A 19,882-nucleotide genomic window follows, 5' to 3' on the forward strand; every position below is an offset into this window, starting at 1 on the left:
TTTTTTACAATAGTATATGAAAATTTCTACATTTGTGTGTAAAGCATTTGTATTACAACTCGATAGTATTACTGCCCTCACAGGAAGAAGCTTCAGGTTCAAGAAAAAAAGTTTCTACATGTCAATGGAAAAAAACAAAGCACAAACTCTTATGGTACAATATAGTATGTTTATTGTATTATACTATACTGCACAAACTGATAAGCCAAAACATTAAAACAAACTTAAGTGAGTAACACTTAGAGATTCTACCATTCGTGTGGATTTCTGAAAGGTACTACCCACATAAATTCTGTTGCAGACCAAGCACATCCTGTAATGGCAACAGCACTCCCTGAAACTGCTCAGGAAGGGTTCAAAAACACACAGACACAAAGTTTTTTCCTGATCTCCTCAGAATCTGAAACAGCATTCACAGGATGCACTGAAACAAGCCAGTCAATTCCCATGGGACTGAAAGTCCATCCTGCAACCGACAGGATCCAAATGAGCCACTGCCAAATGTCTGGCATCTCTGACTACAGGTCAGAGCTTTTGGGGGGTTCTTTTGGTGATTTAAACAACACAATACTAAACAAGTAGTTTTAATGATGGCTAAATGGCTTGTGCTTATATTTACTAATGAGTAAAAATGAAACAATGTGCTATTTTGTTTCAAGAAAAACAAAGATATTGCTTTGTTTATCTCACAAAAAAGGGAAACTTTAGTGGTTATGAGTGGTTTAAAAGAACCAAATCAGCCACAACACATTTTCCAGGGCAGTTAAGATGATGACTTTGCACACTCTGCAACATCCAGCTTCCTGCCACTGCTGCACATTCTTGCCAAATTCTGTGACGATGAGAGAGCAAAGTTAGCGCTTCAGAAACTTGTTTAAGAAGTCTGAGAAGAAATTTTGGGAAGTTATTCTTACATTAGCAGCTCGAATGATGCTGTTTGGAGACTGGAGGGCTGCAAGGTCTGTCAGGATCTTCTTAAGATCGTTGTTAGAAGGATATTCTGGAACAGAGTACAGGTGAATTTCTAACGTTAACCTGGCATCTTCTTAGTACACAAACTTGTTACTGATTGATGTACATGTACCGTGTTCAGGTGATGCTTGTGGTTTGAGCTGCAGATACGGATGCTCCAGCAGTTCTGCAATGGCAATTCTCTCTCTGGGGTTTCGTACCAAGCATCTCTGGTAAAAGGAAAAAAAACAAAAAACAAACAAAACAAAAGCTGAATATTTTTATTTTACATGACCTCAGTAACACTTCTAATAAAGACTCATCAACAATTGATTGGACAGATTCTCATTTTAATGTGTGTAAAACTGTAACACAGAAGTCCCATCTATGGCATCGTTTCACCTTCAACACATCGAGCAAATCCTTCTCCGAGATGTCAGGAAACTCTATTTTATGGGAGGGATCGATGATGGCGTGCAGCTTGCTGATCTGGTTGGTGATGCTTTGGAACGGAGTCTTCCCGTAAGTCATACAGTACAGAATACATCCGAGGGACCACACATCACCTTTGGGGCTGATCTGTTGAACAAAATTAGCAGAAGGTGTCTTACCTACTGTTGCATTCTCGGTTTGGTTAGTGACTCTGTCAAATCAGTAAAAACGAAAGTAACACACCTTTGAGCGTGCTTTTCCTGTCTGGGATGACGTGTCTTTGATGGCTTCAGGGGGCATATAGTTCAGAGTTCCTACCTGTGTTGACAAATGATTACGTGTTACACATGTTAAGCCATTTTTCCCAACTGATTGACATCCTTAAGCTGAGCTGCAGCTTCAACTTATTTAACAGAACTTAAATTAGAAAACTGTCATTTTCTGTTGTCCCTCACAGTATGCTCATTTAGAGTTGCTTTGCATGGTTTGAAGTTCAAAATCATTCTTCTGTATCTTGGTGCAATCCCTGACTTCATCCAGTGTCTGAAGAGTTGCCGTTTTAGCTCTGCTTCAGCCTTCCTCTGATTAGCATTTTTACCCAGTGAAAAGCCGCTCACTAGATATTCTCTCTCTCTTTCCTTTAAAGACCATTCTGTTTTTTGAACTTCAGCAGGTCGTTTCAAAGATGCTACAATATACTTAGGACACCACCCCTGCAGAGATTTTGATTTATTAAAGCAAAAGAAGAAGAAGAAAAAAAATCCTCAAAAAAAAAAAACAAAAAAACAAAAAAACCCACACAGGTGAAATAAATTTCTTAACAATGGCTCTGTTGCTGTAACTTTCCCAGTAGGCCATGATCACAGGCCGACAAGCATCTGGGCCGCACCTTAGTGGAATGCACTCATTCATACATCTGTGTTATTAATTCAATGTGCTTTTTCCTGCGATGTCAAAACATCTGCTGGTCTATTGGAAGAAATGACCGTGGCCCTCCATCTATCTTATCTGAAAGACTCTGGAACAGATACCATTTGTAGCCTGGGACTGGAAGTATGCAGACATTGACCATGCTAACCAGAAAATGTCTGACTATCAGGCTATACTGGACAGTCTAGCACAGATATCATCACCCCTCTAGAGTCCACCAGATTGTTTTCCAGCAATTTCATTCCTTTGTAGTTTGATTGCTTGGGACCCAAGCTGACATGACACACGAGAGGTTCAGTGTATTAATTAGTATGACTTACTTGTGAATCCTTCATGATGCTCGTTACATCTGGTTGGATTCTGTTTGCGATGCCAAAATCGATCAGTTTCAGTGAAGCATTCACTATGACGAAGTTAGCTGGTTTCAAGTCGCTGTGGATAATTCCTATACAGAACACACATGCAGTGGTTAGAAGTGACCATCAGTTACTATGACATTTATGACATTTGAACAACACTGAAAGTGGTAGTCAACTGATAGTGGGAGGCACAAGAGAAATGAACCGTGTTTGTGGATGGTGTGGACGGCCTCCAGCATGTTCTTCCAGTAGAACTTCCTCTCTAGAGGGTTCACAGTTTTGCGCTTTCGCAACCAAGTGTTCAGATCCAAGTTTCCACACTCCATCAACATGTAGATGTAGCTGTTGGTTATTTCACTGAAAGAAACAAACACAACCCACAAAAAACACAACCATCAGGACATTTATTGAGGCAGAGATGTATACTTCAGGTAAACAATAGAAAAAAGGCTGCCTAATTTAAAAAATAATTTCTGGATAGGCTGTGCACTCACTAGTCATAGAGCTTTATAATCTGGTCGCTGTACTGCTGCAGGTGGTTCAGATGTTCAATTTCATTTTTGTAACTCTCTATAGTCTGGGCGTCGGCCTCCTCGAGGTTCACATATTTCACTGCATACAGCTGCTTTTTATGATCGAGCACCTGGTAAACCTGGAGGGGGAAAACAAGCAGTTGTTTAAAATACAAGATTAGAGGCCGACTGGACTGTCAGACTGTGGTGAAATGTTTTTGGCATTATGGGAACTCCTTAACACTGTTGTTACCTTACTCGATCCCCCGCGTCCAATCATCTTCAGAATGAAGAACTGCTTCCCCTTAATCGTAATGGATTCATTGGACAACGCACTGAGGGAAGCCTAAAATGAGATCCAAACAAAGATACAGTTTCCCATTAAAGTTGAGAGTAGTATTTAAATTACTGCTGATATTTCCAACTGACTGAACTCTGTCTACTTGGCATTCAAGTAACTGTTTACTGTTCAGTCAAGCTGGGAAAAAAAAATGTTTATACTATCAAGTGCTTTTCCCCACACACATCTAAAATCTTTAATTAAAAACAAACAAAACAAAACAGCAACAAAAAACTCCACAGTATGTTGTTGGTTTTTTTTAATGTATAAGACAAAACCAAAAGGAGGGCATGAACATATACCTGTGGTGTCTGGGCACACAACGTTTGATTTAGAGGTGTGCATGGCTGCTGAGCAGGCCCAGCTCTGTGTGCCGCTGCTGCAGAGGAAGACACTTCAGGGCCTCTCTTTACAACAGGAGTAATGAAGCTGAGAGGGGACAAATACAGGCATGCAGAGTGTGACATTTTATTTCAATAGAAATATTCTAGAATACAAAAGTATTAGCTTATTGATTTGAAGTAGAATTGACTTTTAGCGCAACTTTTTAGCACCCTACAATAAAGCATATATTTAAATACCGTTCCCAATGGAAACTAAAGAGCAGAATTACAGATATGAAAAAACACTTTTGCTTATGCTGCATATTTAAAGAGAGATTTCACAAATACCCAAGTCAGAGTATTACCTGTTAGCAGCTGGATATCTATTGCTGTTAGGCGTTTCGCAGACTGTTTGTGAGTTAGCTTTGGATGGAAGTTGGAGGGATGGTGTAAGGAATGATTCTGCCAGACGAGGAATGGGTCTAGGTTCAGGGGGTGTTGTCTGTTTAACCTTATAAGGGGGAAAAAAAACAACAACAAAAAAAACGTTTAAGGTTTTGAGACATAATCAAAATAAATGTTTACATACATGTTCTAAGTGAAGATAATAAACACCCACCAAGTCTTTGGATATTTCACAGGGAAGACATAAGCTAACACCAGCTTGCATGTAGAAAAAAAAAACTAAAATCAGTGTATCTAAAAATTTAGCAGTAGATTTAAAAAGGGCCATCAGACCTCAGGAGAAACATGCCGGTTGATGGAAGTTGGGATCTTCCACTCCGATAAAGGCTCCCTGCTCGCAGGTTTAGGCTGCTCTACCGAACGTCTGACAGGGACCCGAGCAGGAAGCTGTACTTCCTGGATTCCACCACATGCAGACATTACGGGAGCACTTGCTTGCAAATCTAAAAGAAATTTGGAAAATATATAATGCATTTAAAAAATAACAATGTATTTAAATTTAATTTAAATTTAAAAGCATGTTCAAGTTTTGACCCATACAATGAACTGACTTAGATCTCTACCTGTGGGAGGGTCCTCCTCACTGGTGGGCAGTAGCTGTTTCTCTCCAGCTTTAAGGTTATGTATGGCCATGTCCAGGAGCTCGGCTGGCTTCGCATTTAAAGTGTGGGCTTTGTGCAGAATTGAAGTTGCTTTGTTGACATTACCTAAAAAGAGGATAGTAGGGGCATAAATAAATGGCACTTCAATTATGTTTTAATGAACGATTGATTGATTAGTAGACATTCTTATGGCTAAACAACACAAAATACAGACAAAACTTTTCACTCGCTAGCAAATGTTTGGCATGCATTTTGAATAAACTATGCAGACATAGTGATCCATCGATCAGATCTAGACAAAAATCATGTTCCTTCCAGGTGTATATGGGACCTTATTGTAACAGATTACACTGAGATAGACATTTATTAAAGACATTGTGATTACTGATTACAATGATCTTTCTGTAATAAAGTTACACTACAGCAACTGGCTTCAGTTATGGCAATACTGTTTTTCTAAAGCACCGACTTAATTAGTTGCTTTTACAGCAGTACATTGCCGCTCTGGACTACCTATTATTTTTCCAAAGTGGTGCCACCTTTAAATTTAAATTCTTCAAGGAGGAGTCTTGAAGTTGTGCAAAACAATGTCCTTATTTGTACGAGTTGCTCCTTATTTTCAGCTTTTTGTTTTGAGAATGTGGTTCCAGAAAATTACATACCTTGAGAGACCTCAAACTGGGCATGTGCTATGTGGACAAAGGCAAAGGCTTTGCAGTTGGATCTTGCAACTATGAAGTGGTCCTGTGCTTCATCTGGATCCTCGATCCTCCAGAAGAAAAAGGAAACAATGATACACTTAAAGAGCAGTACTGATAGCTATCATTTGGTTGTGCCAATGCTTTTTTTTGGTGGGACTGAAAGGCTATGTGGACAGTTGACAGCACTGCAAAACCTTGGTCTTCTGTCAGTGGGTTTCATGATGTAGTCACCTGAAATGGTTTTCACTTCACAGTTGTGCCTTGTCAGCGTTTCACTGTGTAATTTCTTTCCCTCTTAATGGGGTTGGGACCATCTGTTGTGCTGTGCAGAAGTCAGGTCGGTACACAGCTGACAGCTCTATTTGACAACTGTTAGAATTCATATTATGGCAAGGACAAATCAGCTAAGTAAAGAGAAATGACAGTCCATCATTACTTTAAGAACTGAAGGTCAGTCAGTCTGGAAAATTGCTTAAACTTTGACTGTGTCCTCAAGTACAGTCGCAAAAATTATCAAGCGCTATGATGAAACTGGCTCACACAAGGACCGCCCCAGGAAAGGAAGACCAAGATTCACCTCTGCTGCTGAGGATAAAGTCATTCGAGTCACTAGCCTCAGAAACCACAAGTTAACAGCACAACAGATTAGAGCAGATAAATGCCACATAGAGTTCTACTAGACACATTTCTACGTCAACTGTTCAGTAGGGCTGAACGATATATCGCATTTGCGATAATATCGCGACATGATCAAGTGCAATTTTCTAACCGCAAAGGCTGCGATTATACTGCGATTATAAGGCTGTCCAAATTACTACCATATCCCAGAATTCATAGCGCGGCCCAGCCAAACTCCAGTTTCCAACAATGGCGGCCGCTACTAAGTTTTAAAATTACTCATACTAATCTTTCTGGGTCACAAAATAAACTTTTAACATATTTTCAGGCGAGAAAGTAGTTGTGTAAACATCAAATATCTGCTCGGTTTATCAAGATATCCCACATTTGCAAAAGTGCTTCGACGTTTTCAGAGGCGTCTGCTACCCACCAGCTCGACAGCTAGCCGGGAGCTCGAGGATTACTGATGCGGCCGAGAACGGCACAACTCCCGGCACATCATTTTCAGATCACCGCGGAGTTTCGCTGCTCGGGTTAAACGTAATATATAAGTCACTTAGACAACCTAAAAATGTTATTGTTGGGCTTTTTTCAGTGTTTTGTTTGTTCGTGAGTAAATCGGTTTGGCTGAGATTAAAGTTATTAGATTAGATAAAATAAAACTTTATTAATCCCCCGGGTGGGTTCCTCCTTGGTTTTCACACAGCTGACTAAACGTCAAACAGAAAACTTATTAAACAGAAGTATGAGACAGTCGAGAATTTACACCAGTGTGTGGTTATATTTTAGATAGCAAGAAGCAGACGGCCGAGTTTATTAAACTCCACCAAGACAGCGGTGACGCTAATCAGAACTAGACCGTCCAATTTCACGCCTTTAAACTTTAAAGGCGTGTTTGTGTGTGTGTTTATACAATTGCTATTATGTTTGCACTTTATGTGTAATGTTACTGACTGCAGAGATCAGTAAGATGTGTGTATTTTTTATTTATTAGTTTTATTTATTTAATATTATTTTTTAATTGAATGACTGTCTAGTAGTTCACAGATGTCGAAAAACTGAGTGTGGTAAAGCCACTGATTTTGTTTATGTATATTTCTGCAATCTGCACATTGTACTGACTTTCATTTTAATGTTTACACCAGGGTTCCTTGTCAGCACTTTATGCTCAGATGTTTGTAAGCTAAAAATAAACTATTGTGTGTGTTCAAATATACTGTTGTGATTGAAGAAGTTAAATAAAAATGTCAGTCATCAATTCATGCATCACCTCATGTCATCATAACAGAGGTCTGTCTTCCAGGAAAGAACAGTTTAAAATTAATGTAATATAGTATTGGCCATACTATATGATGTATTGCTTGTCTTTGTTTAATGATACAGAAGACAAAGACCTTAAAAAATAATCGCATCGCAATCGCAATATTGGGGCAAAAAAAATCGCAATTAGATTATTTTCCATAATCGTTCAGCCCTACTGTTCAGGCAAGACTCAATCAGGTCTTTAGGGTCAAACAGCTACTAAGAAAAGCAACAAGCAGAAGAGATTAGTTTGGGCCAAGAAACATAGGGAATGGACATTAGACTAGTGGAAATCTGTGCTTGGTCTGGTGAGTCCAAATTTGAGATCCAAATTCAAGATCTTTGGTTCCACCTTTGGGTGACGCAGAAAAGGTGAACAGATCATCTCCACATGCATGGTTTCCATCGTGAAGTACGGAGGAGGTGGTGTGATGGTGTGTGGGTGCTTTGCTGGTGACACTGTTGGGGATTTACTCCAAAATGAAGGCACACTGAACCAACTTGGCCACCACAGCATCCTGCAGCGACATTCCATCCCATCTGGTTTACATTTGGTAGGACCAGCTGATCTAAACCAATTAAGATGGTTTGGGATGAAATGGACCGCAGACTGAAGGCAAAAGGGCCAACACATGTTCAGCATCTCTGGGAACTCCTTCAAGACTGTTGGAAAACCATTTCAGGTGACTACCGATCATTTCACAACATTTCAAGGAAACTTGCAATAAAGATATAAATTATATTATGTTTTATCAGTGATTGCAGCTTGCAGGCAGAAGATTTATTAGTTAAAACAAAATGCATTGCCTTTTCCATCTTTGTTTTTCCAGTGATAACCTAATTCAAAGTGTGAATTTATTGCCACAAGGTGCTAGCAGTACCAATGCAACCATAACGACAGCATTATATCCAGAGGATAAGTCAAATGTAAGTGCAAAAGCAGCCCAGGTAGTGTATTCCTTGTAACTCCAAGTAAAAGTATAACTTAACAATTTTTAATTTAACATAAAAAAAAATAAATAACAACCTTGCAACTCTTTAGGAGCCACATAATAAGATTCAAATCTAAAAATCTTGTTCCCACCTTTAGCAGAAATTTAGCAGAGTACTGTGCTTTGTTGAAAGCTGTTAAATTAGGAGGCTGGCATGTGGCTGAGACATGCTTGGCTTTGTCTCATTGTTTTGCCCACTGAGAAACATAAACGCATGGCTCCAACGAATCATTGATATCATGATTTAACACTTTTATAACAATTTATATTGGTATTATTGTGAATGATATGATGGGGCACTCACCCTTTTAGTTCTGCATATCGGACTAGTATTCTGGCGTAGGTGGCATTTTTGCTGTATTGTCTGACTGGCAGCTTGAAGAAGACTTTAGAGTAACAGTCCTTGAGCTTATTCAGAAGGTTGATGTCTGTGTGAGGGTTCCCTCTCTTCTCCAGGTTAGTCAGGTATGCCCAACATGACTCGGGAGAGTTGGAATTGACGACCTGATCGAAATTGTAAGTTACATCTGCTAGAAAGGAAAACAGTCATGAAAACAGAGAAGGGGACACAGTGTCTTTCATTCACACAACTATAGAAAATAAGATTCCACATGGAAATATGTAATGTAGTACCTTCCATTCTTGAGGCGTTCTTTGTGTAACATGTGTGAAGGAGAGTTGTGGTTGAGTCTATGGCTGCCTGGTCCTCCCAGGTGGATTTCTCTGGACTAAGAGCTGGTTGCTGAGAACACACACACACACGCACAAAAGGATTCAACATTTCTTTCTTTGGCTCAAGCTAAGGTTCTTCACACAACAGATCATTAGAAACGAAAGCCACCAAGTGTGGAATTTGAGAGGTACAAATACGTTTATTTGTACTCACTTGAACACACACTATATCCCGATCCACAGCACTGTTCTTTGAGGAGGATAGCCCAAATATTGGGTTCATATTTGAACCAGATGTTTGCCTAAGACAGTGACACAAATTAAGCATGAACAAACCTGATATAGGTTTCATTGACACTGCAGGACATTACACGCAAAGTAAATTCACTTAATTACATATATTTCAATTGTATTTCTCAGATCATCCCACCCCCTGCCTACATTCACTACATTTTAACCAAAATAAATAAACATAAACATACCTGGACAAACTTGTGGGGATTGATGCATCGCTTCCTTTGGAGACCCTGCTATTATTGTAGTCATCATCATCATCCTTTTCTGGGATAGAGAAAGGTACTATGGGAACTCTTGCTGGCTACAAAGCAAAAATGTAAGAGCAGAACTTGGGATCCTCAAAGACCTTTTGGTAATGGGTAACACGGAACAGTTTCAAGTGAAAAAACAAACAAACAAACAAACAAACAAACAAACAAACCCCACAGACCATTCCAACTGCTCTCTTGCGCTGAGATCCTGTCCTCCAGCCTGGTAGTTGGTCATCTGGTGCTCCACCAAGGGAGTCCCTCCTGAAGGACAGAGAACAAAAAATGTCAGATGTTCCCCCTTAGAAAAAGCCTTCTGGGAGGTTGAGAACCACTTTATTCTTACCCCGAACTAAAAATACTTGAGAGCTGCAAGTCACCTGTCCCATCTGACGTTCTGCTTACTTTTTGTAACTCTGAGCCTTTTTTGACAGAGTCCTGTGCATCACTGTTTGGTACTGACAGAAAGAAAACACAAAATATTTAGAAGAGAAAAGCATGATTGGGAAAAGGGCATTATTACATTTGAGCTCTATTGTGACTTTCTACTGCTGGACAGTCAAGTCAAACAGCAACATGTATATAATGACACAAGATAAACATGAATGCTCACCTGGTAAATTTTCCTTATCCTCTGAACTCCATAGTTGTGCTTTTCCATTCTGAATTCTTCGCAAAGCAGCCTCCAGCTGTTCTTTCGGTTGGGCACCCACCTGAACAGCATTCTGCAATATGTAGATGCCTCTCTTTGCGTTGCCTGGTAAAGTGTTAGAGATTAAATTAAATATTCTACATAGCATTTCTTGAGAACTGGCACATGTTTTGAAGGATAAACATCACATGTCTACCTTGAGAAATCTCAAACTGTGCATGTGCAATGTGGACAAATGCAAAATTCTGGCTGTGGGACCTTGCCACGTTGAAGTTAGGCTCTGCCTCACTGACATCTTGAATTCTAATAGAAAAAAAATAAATAAATGACCCAGTGAATGCACAGATGAAAATATAATTAAACCAAGAACAGCATTTCTACTCACGCTTTCAGCTCTGCAAATCTGACCAACATCCTTGCGTAGCTCTCATTATGACAGTGTTTTCCCAGTGGCATATTGGAGAACACCCTGGTATAAAAGTCAATGAGCCTGGTGAGGTGATTACTATCCAAGTGAGGGTCTCCTTTTTTCTCCAAGTCCATCAAATATGAAAGACATGATTCGGGTGAGTTTGAGCCAATGACCTGGTTAATATTGTCTGTGTCATCTGTAACAAGCACAAAGTGTCACAGTTATGCACGGCAATGTAGACATCTGGCATACATGACTACTTGTTAATCCTTTGTTACCTTCATTGAGATACTTTTTAATTTTGTTAAGCTTTTGATAAAGCATGGCAAGTTTCTGCTTTCTGTCTGTGTGCTCCTCTTCCTCCATCTGAAATGATGAGTTCAGTCAACACAAATAACAAATGAGCCCAAATGAATATAAGCATTTTGCTTGAATAACAAGAACACAAAATCCAGCACAGAAAAATGCAATTTAATGTTAATATGACGCGTTTATTAACAGTTATTAATAATGGGGAGCTAGGACTGCAGACATTTAAAAAGAAATCCAGAGCTGTTGTTAAAGGAGTAACCAACACTGAGACAATTCTCAGTATTTAATTAACATTAAGTTACCAGTTTTGTGTGATTTCTCATTCTAAGGTGAGGAATACCTAGAAGGTACTATATGCTGACTTGGTGAGCAGCAAGAAATAACCTAGATAACAAGTTGAAGACAAGTTACTGAACAAATGCTTTCCTTATAAACCTGGATAGCTTCGTGTTTACAATCGGGGCTAGCTCATTTTCCGGCTAGGTAGCATGTAGCAATTTTGCTCAAGATAACTTGCTCATCAAATCTCCCCACTGTGCCGAAGACTCGCGCACTCAAGTGAAGTTAAACACGCATTAGAACACTTTTAAAAACATGACGTTAAAGTGCAGTAAAGCGAAAACCATCTCACCGTGTTTAGGCCTGCCACAAAAAAGTCTCTTGCGACGGGAATTACAGCACAATACACAGGGAAAAAGGCTCGACTTCAACTGCCAGATTTCAAATATGCCGCTTCCGTTGGCGTTGTGTATTGATTGGGTCTTTGTGATGACGTCACGATGCGTTCAGTTTACAAACAAGCAAGACGACAATAATAAAGGATAAATATAAGGGAGACGCGTGTCTCTCTAAACGTTTTTTGAGAAGTATCTATAGATATTTACCAGCGCGTTGTAATTTTTATAAATACTTCTAGTTTGTATTTTGAACGTGTATAAATTGAAATATGCAAATATTTTTCAAGAAGGGGCTCAGAGCCGATGTCTGATGTAATCTCGCTGTCCTCATACGTGTCCTGTATCACCCTCAAATACTTGTCTACCACTTTTGACTTCCTCATGCAATACCACAGTTCCTTTCTTGGCACCCTATGATGCTGTATATGCTTTCTGTAGCTCCACAAAGACACTGACCTTCTCTATATGTGACCATCAACTCTCTCAAAGCCAGCATAAAATCTGTAGTGCAGGTTCTTCGCCATAAAGCCATACAGTGCATGTCTTCTCCATTCTCTCCTGTATTACATACTCTCCCTTTTTTTTCCAACAGCACTTGAATACAGCACAATCACGCTTCCTGTGTTTCTGCTCCTCCCAGTTCAAAGATGGCAGCCATGGGACAGAGACGAGAGACGACACAAATTTAGGACTTTTGTCATGAAACAAAACTGGGTTGCGGAGCTGATACCGCTATTGTTTTGACATAACAGTGAATTAAACTGTCACCGCCAATGTGTCGTCGTAGGAATAGTTTAAAAGGGTTCAGAAATATGTTTTCCTGTGGGCTAAGCTAGCAAGCAGAGGTTAGCAAATAAATGAACTTGTCTCTTCTGCCACACAAGAAGGAAGCAGTTGCCTTTCATACAGTCTATTGGCATCTTATAAGGTGAGTTTGTATCTTTTTTATGATTGTAGAGACGCATATTTTATTAGTAGGTACAGCTCGGTTGTTTTCATGAGTAAAGAACTTGCATTGTTAACGTTAGCCTTAAGCTCGGTCTTATTCTATGGTGAATAAATACGGGTTCGTATTTCAGTGAGGTGCTCGTGGCACGGCTCTCGAGATTAAGCGTTTATAAACGCTTACAGATTTTGTTTTCGCGCAGTCCTGTGTAAATATTCGTCTGCTTTGCTGCAAGTGGAGCATACAAGTCATGTCCGTACTTGCAAAATCAGATGCAGAAATCTTTCCTTTTCTTTCCCACCAGCTCAATTTCATCATGGCCATCTCTCAGTTCCGTCTTTTTAAGATCTGCACATGCCTAGCCAGCTTTCTTTCTTTCTTTAAAAGGTTAATATGCAGGTAAGCACAAATGCATTGTCCATTACAGCATGTATGAGACCTTTATCTTTACACTACTACGATATTTTTGAAAATAAAATAGGAGATATGGATTTAAAAAATATTGTTCTAGCTTTATGAAACTCACAGCAACTCACAGCATTTACCACGATTTTTGCATGCATCAGCACCACAACTAGAGATCCTTTTTTGTGCATGTGCTGGATGCAAGGTTGTCACAATGCACAGTAAAGAGATTTGATTGTGGTGTTCTGTAATGTGCAGTTTCTGCTTTTTATAATAATGGAGAGTTTAATTTCATTGTGTAACACAGGACTGGAAGGGGCCGCAAACTCAGTGGTGATCAAATAACTCTCCCAACAACAGTGGATTTTTCATCATCTGTACCAAAACAGGCATGTACTGCAGCAGTCATCAGCAACTGCTTTGAGAAGAGGCTGCCATACAGGAGACACAATTTTCTTGTTTTCATAAACAAATAACTTTCAGGCACTATTGTGTTTTTATTAGTTTATTTTTGTCTGCACAGCCAGAGATTGAGGAATGGAGCTCTTGGGATGAAGAGGCTCCTACAAGTATTAAGATTGAAGGTGGCAACGGCAATGTCTCCCCTCCACCCAACGATGTAGATGAAGAGCCGGACTACTTCAAAGACATGGCTCCCACCATCAGAAAAACACAGAAGGTATGTCTGCAACAAGTCAAAGCAGTTTGTGCCGTGTCTATGAAAGTGTATAACCCCTTTAAATTTGTCTTTTATTAAGTAAACTTCACCTGTGAGGCTCAGCTCCTTAATTGTGGTGAACTTTGACAATGTTTGCTGAGTATACACAATTATACCAGTGTAAATATGACAGAAAATAAGGTGAAGTGTAATAGGGCCACTCTATGTCATGGAATTTATAGTTTGTTTATGTGGTTGGCTTTTTTTAACTGAAGAGTCGTAGGTGTCATTACAATGTCAGAGATGGAAAAGCGGTTATTTTTGTAAATGAGGAAAAACTGTAATAGCAAAAAAAAAAGAAGCCGTGACTATTGTGTTTGACTTAAGCAAACATGATACAAAATACAATGAAGATGCGGAAAAAAGTTGCCGCTTCAAAGGGAAAGGCTACTATTTGTTTTCCAACTGTTTTAAATGGATCCATGCCACAGAAAATTCTAAGAATAATATTATAACTGTAGCTGGTGTCAGGCTACTTACGAGGGGCTGTTAATAAAATGTATATTCTATTAGAAACTTAAGAGTAGCATCTAGAAGTAATTTGCACAAACAGTGTCGATCTTAGTCTTTGTTTTTTACTCAGTTTAGAAATGGGCAGATGTAAAACAAGAGACACGCAGTGCAGAGTTTCAATTATGTATTCCATTGCAATATTAAAACTTTAGCTTTGATTTCCTGTAATAACAAGAAATGGCATCTAATATATAACTCTATTTGTTTGTTTTTAGCAAATCTATTTGTTTATTTTTAGCAAATTCTTAACTGTTGTCTAAACCAAGAAGCATGACATAAATATTCTGTAGGCATCCAGATACAGTAAAGAGTAAAGGTTTTGCTATTAATGCTTTGAATGCGATCAAATGTTTCTTGTGATCCAAACCCATGGCTTTTGATTGAAATGTCTTCTTTTGATACATAGCCTGATAATTCCTGCAGCCACTGATTAGAAGTTGTTTGAGTGCAGAAGTAAAGTGCTTTTAAAATGTTGGGTTTGTCATTTCTAGACATACAATTTTTGTAGTGTAACAGTGTGATTGCTTGAAAATCTCCCATTCTCAGCTTGTCCTTCCTATTAATAGTTGAGCAGCGATTCAACATTAACTCCTTTTACTTTGACTCTAAGCTCCTCTTCTTTTTTTCTGGTTTTCATATTGAAGATTGTGTTGAAGAAAAGGGAACCTTTGAACTATCTGGTGCCTGATGGCTCAGCAGGCTTCTCCAGCAGGTTGGCAGCCTCTCAGGATATGATGACTTTCATTCCCCCCTCAGTAAGTTACACTATTGTTGGAAGACTGTTTATGTTTTACACTCTGTATGCTAATAATTGTATAATTATGCAGGAGAAGTTGTTGGCCATCAAAGGAAAGCAAAACTTGTTTTATCAGTAAATAGGCTTGTGAAAAAAATTATTAAAGCTGCAGGACTTGAATCTTAGAAAACCCAAATGTCAGAATGACTCAGTAAGCCTTCAAAAGAATGCACCAATCCCCTTCTCTTATTCCACTGATTCAGTAAATTTTGATGCAGTTTGCAACACTCTTGTGTGAACTGACGTTTATGATGTATTAGACATCAAAGGCTCCCGACTAAAATGTTATCATAGTGTTATCTCTGTATATAAGACTGCAAACTGTTAATTTCCACAGGCTGAACTGGGTGAAATGGACACCTGGCAGGAGGACACAAATGCCTGGGAGGATGAGTCTGATGCTGCCTGGGAGGCAGAGGAGGTGCTCAGGTAAATGGGTCAAGAGTTCATCTGCTTCTATATACAGCAAATACCAGTTTGCTACCTTAACTAACCAGTTATGACACAACAACAGGAACAAGGAGTGTTTTTTATGTTATTAACCATGTTAATATACAATTCCAACACATTGTCATTGAACCCAGATTTGATTGCAGTAAAGACTGAGGAATGCACAACAACAGGTTTCATGGCCACATACAACAATCTGTCTGTATTTACACAGAAAAACATTTTTTACAACACAACACAGTTGTAAAAGATTATTATTCACAATCCTTGTGTTAATGCACACCAGGTTATAGTTGGATTTCTTAGCTGTCATCTAAATGACCCCAAGTAGATGCCTCCTGTGAAATGCTGTTTTTTATTTTTTATTTTATTTTTAATTGTAATTTTTTGCAGACTAGGGGGAAATTATGTTAAACAAGAGAGTGATCAAACCTTTTATTATGCAAACACATGGGTCCCTTGCATCTCTTCCTCACACCTCCTACCAGTGAGGACAGAGGTGTCTAAACTGAAAAATAAGAAATCTTTGCTTCCAGTCTTACAACAGAATTTCTTAATCTTGGTGTAAAAAACATAGATTGTTAACATAGCTGGTTATTAGCAGTTAATTCATATTTAGTTCCTCTAGTTTCCTTTAGCTTATCCTCTATTACAGGGGTCTCAAACTCGCGGCCTGGGGACCACTTGCGGCACACGTCACCGGTGTTTGCGGCCCTTATATTGACTTAGAAATATAATACAGTTTGGTCCTTGAAGTTACTTTTTTTGTTGGGGAGTATTTATTTGTTGCTGAGTGCAATGTTAAAATAAGTTATTTTATAAGCAGGAAATTATCTAATATGAAGGCAATATGGGCAGAGAGTACAAACATATGTTAGTTCAGTAAGAGAGTTATTTGTAAAGAGAAAAATTTTCGCTAGCAGTCAAAAACTAATGTGTACACTTATGCCTGCATTTTTATTTTGTTAAATATGAATAAAATTATAGCAGAAGACCTTTCACGCGTGTGGCCAGAAAGAGAGTACCAGAGTACCATTATGTGGTAGTTCAATGAATGGCTTCAGTTAGTTAAGAGTGAGGAAAAAGAATTGCGTTCACGTTTGCAATTTTGTCTTGTTATACAATATATTAAAAGGAAAAAAAAAAAAAACCCACTGTGTCTGATCAGGTGTCTGATGGCCACTTCCTTCTGCTGCAGAGGGGTGAGGTACTGCTCAGGGTTCGGAGGCCTGATTCCGTGGTTGTCACCACATGAATGGTAGCAGCCCAGACCTGCCCTTCTGTTGGGCAGACAAAGAGAGGGAGAAAGGGAAATGAGGTTGCCGGTGGATGTTTACACCTCGGAAAGTGATTATCTGTCATTCATCAAGCAGACATTTTTAAACAGCTGCAGAAAACAAACCAATTTAAAACTTCAGCTAAATTCTCCCCACAGAATGTAATTAGTCGGATTCAGAGTGCTGTCAGGGCAGATGCTCCCTGAAGCCTGGAATTACTGTCTGACACAGGATTACTGACATGCAGGCAACAGACTTAAAATCCTAAAATGCTGAATACAAGCAGCGTTAGCTAGCAAAGAAATCACCTTAGTGGAAAAAGCCTTGGCAAATGTCCCCTACATGTCCTCAAATAGGTGTGTCATCATGCTCAGACAAAACTAATAAAAGGATTCCTGTCACCCCCCCAAAAAAGCTAGCGGATTTGGATGATATGCAAAGCAGCATTTAAGACGCTCTCTTTCACCAGCACGATATCCTAGGAACCTGGGTTACTCTAGGCTTTGATGCAAATATGCTGCATCCCTGCCAGAAATAGATACAGCCCTGGAGAAAGCAGCATGTGAGGGGGAAGCAATGTCACATGACACTTAGCCAGGCAGAGGAATGCTGACAAACCGCACGTCTTGGAGTGACAGGACTGGAGGATTATGATGCACTTATGAAAGCTGTGAGCATGGAAAACAGGGCAGATTCTGTGTCTGCACAGAAACTAAAAGGGTTGAGTGTCTATCGTTTGGACTGCTCCTGAGAGTGGATTTTTAAAGTGAAGGCTTATGCAGGGCTGAGATGCAAACTAGCGGAGCCTTTCAAATAATCTGCTGCCTTAAGCACCATGTTAGAAATTCAGTTTTAGCAATATTTAAGACTCAGGCAACTGTATTCTGTTGTATGAAAAATTTTATGACCCTGTTCTCTTTGCCAAAGCAAACTGCTTTCACTCTAGTTGCAGATGAGCCAGAAAGAGAGTACCAGAGTACCATTATGTGGTAGTTCAATGAATGGCTTCAGTTAGTTAAGAGTGAGGAAAAAGAATTGCGTTCACGTTTGCAATTTTGTCTTGTTATACAATATATTAAAAGGAAAAAAAAAAAACCCCACTGTATTTTCAGAAATATTTTTGGGTGTTTTCTTGTTTGTTTGGGGTTTTTTGTACTACTTGAACACTAAAGTGGATTGCCAATGAGATGACAGTGCCAGCAGTGGCCCACAGCTCATATAAGTTTGACACCCCTGCTCTAATAGATGGTGTTATTTGTTCAGATTAAAAAAACAAACAACAACATAGCTCTATAAAAGTATTTTAATTTTTCATTTGTTTTTATCTCACACAACTCAAAGAAGTCTCGTGAGCCCGTTATGCTCGCCGTCTCTTGTCCTCGTGAACGGCACTGCACGTCAACAGTGGTCTCGCATCCGCTGCCGAAAGCTGCACTTTGGCATTTCGGTTGTTTGTGCACCTCACGTCTTTGTAGTTAGAACACGAGTGTACAATGTTGGGTTTTTTTGTTTTGTTCTTTTGGGAGGGGCAGGGGGTTATTGTTGTTAGTTAGTTTTTTGTTTTTGTACTGCTATTTGATGATCACTACAGATGTTCAGGTATTCACAGATTATACAGATACAGATGACTTTGTGGGAAACCCCAAACAAAAAAAAACTATTTCTTTGCTTCTGGTTTTGACTTCTCTTCCTATGCTTGCACTGATGTGGAAGATTTGTCTGAGTGATGACCTATCATTGAGTAGAATACGCCAGCCGGTACTCGCACCCTCAGTGCTGGTATAAAATGATACCGAACTGTGGCGACATCACTGTTTGCACACAACATCAATACAGCGAGAATAATGGGCCCATTATATTTCTTCTTGCAGTCATCACTTTTCTAAATGTGTATGTTCATTTCATGGCCACCAGATGGCAGTGTTTGATAATACTTTGTCAGCAGTGGCACAAAAAGCAGGGTTTTGTTTTCCCCCATTCTCAGCTGACCTAGCTTTTGGTGACATGCTTTGGTGTGACATCACTTCCTGTCACCTATTATTTTTATTATTTTTTTTATACTATAATTTTGTGTTTTGCTTTTGTTTTTTAAACAGACAACAGAAGATGGCTGAGAGAGAGAAGCGCTTCATGGAGCAGCAGAGGAAAAAGATGGAGAAAGAAGCCCAGAGAATGATGAAGAAGGAGCAGAAAATTGCCGTCAAGCTCTCATAACATTTTAAAGAGGCTCACTTTTGAGCAATTGGGGGTGGGGGAGGGGCAAAGATGCTAGCTCTGTCTTTAAAGTCACCAAACCTACCAGGATTCTTACTGTACACTACTCACATGTTAGCAGATTGTCCTCCTCCTTTTTTCCACCAGCAGCATTTTAGTGTGTTTTCCATCTGCAGCGGCATAAAACATGGCAATGTTGAGGGCAGCGGGTATTCTCACTCTTCATGTGGCAGGGTCATTTTGGTCTTTAAGGGAGATTTAAGGGAGATTTTGTTAATACCATCCAGATCATTTTAGGTTAAAGGTCAGAAGTGGCTTTCTGAGATAATGATTAAATCTGTTGGAAAATCTTCCATTTTGGATTTTCCAGGAACATTTGTAAATAAACCGGTACTTGTGCTACCTGTTGAAACATACACAGGGAGTACATTTCTCTCTTTTTTTGTAATTTTTACAACCTCAAAAGGCAAGGACGTCTAATTTATTTTATGCATCATTGAATACCAGTGAAATCCCTTGGTTTGCTTGATTTTTTTTTTTTTTAATATTTATGTCTTTGTCTGACAACTGATCTGTTCGCTGTTTCTTTTCTTTTGTTTTTTTTTTTTTAAATGAATGATGCTTTTATATTTCACATTATCTCCCTGTGCTGTATGGCCCTTATTTTGCTGGAAATCTGCATTAAAATGAAGGCTGGAAATTTTCAAAGTGCGTGTGGATACATGATGGTAGACTAGAACGTAGCCAATGCAGATGTTAGCTGTGG

At 39.2% G+C, this 19,882-nt stretch overlaps 2 protein-coding genes across 4 annotated transcripts; one reads left to right on the forward strand and one right to left on the reverse strand.

The window, feature by feature from the left end:
* Positions 1-149: 149 nt before the first annotated feature.
* On the reverse strand, positions 150-13,056 carry ttk (ttk protein kinase). 3 transcript variants are annotated; one of them, XM_086310577.1, is made up of 25 exons: positions 12,254-13,056; positions 11,087-11,174; positions 10,782-11,004; positions 10,593-10,699; positions 10,358-10,501; positions 10,091-10,202; positions 9,927-10,008; positions 9,682-9,797; positions 9,414-9,501; positions 9,161-9,269; positions 8,832-9,057; positions 5,577-5,683; positions 4,876-5,019; positions 4,586-4,755; positions 4,213-4,358; positions 3,827-3,953; positions 3,438-3,530; positions 3,167-3,324; positions 2,878-3,029; positions 2,634-2,758; positions 1,627-1,701; positions 1,354-1,530; positions 1,085-1,181; positions 915-1,000; positions 150-832 (listed from the first exon to the last, which is right to left on the reverse strand). In XM_086310577.1, exons 2-25 carry the CDS (start codon positions 11,172-11,174, stop codon positions 764-766), a joined length of 3,021 nt encoding a protein of 1,006 aa, XP_086166703.1. In that variant the 5' UTR covers positions 12,254-13,056; the 3' UTR covers positions 150-763. The 3 variants fall into 3 exon arrangements, with proteins under 3 accessions (XP_086166703.1, XP_086166704.1, XP_086166702.1); XM_086310578.1 differs by lacking the exon at positions 12,254-13,056 and adding an exon at positions 11,752-12,135 and having other exon boundaries at positions 8,832-9,054; XM_086310576.1 differs by lacking the exon at positions 12,254-13,056 and adding an exon at positions 11,752-12,135.
* On the forward strand, positions 12,412-19,824 carry ebag9 (estrogen receptor binding site associated antigen 9). Its single transcript, XM_086310584.1, has 7 exons — positions 12,412-12,725; positions 13,048-13,142; positions 13,456-13,537; positions 13,672-13,827; positions 15,024-15,134; positions 15,513-15,604; positions 18,999-19,824. The coding sequence occupies exons 2-7, from the start codon at positions 13,060-13,062 to the stop codon at positions 19,114-19,116; spliced, it is 642 nt and encodes a 213-aa protein (XP_086166710.1). The 5' UTR covers positions 12,412-12,725; positions 13,048-13,059; the 3' UTR covers positions 19,117-19,824.
* Positions 19,825-19,882: the final 58 nt, after the last annotated feature.

Source organism: Aulonocara sp. 'chitande type north' Nkhata Bay, linkage group LG11, assembly GCF_057382095.1.
Source record: "Aulonocara sp. 'chitande type north' Nkhata Bay isolate Kocher_YH1m ecotype deep benthic linkage group LG11, A_spYH_male_GT1.1, whole genome shotgun sequence".
NCBI lineage: Eukaryota > Metazoa > Chordata > Actinopteri > Cichliformes > Cichlidae > Aulonocara > Aulonocara sp. 'chitande type north' Nkhata Bay.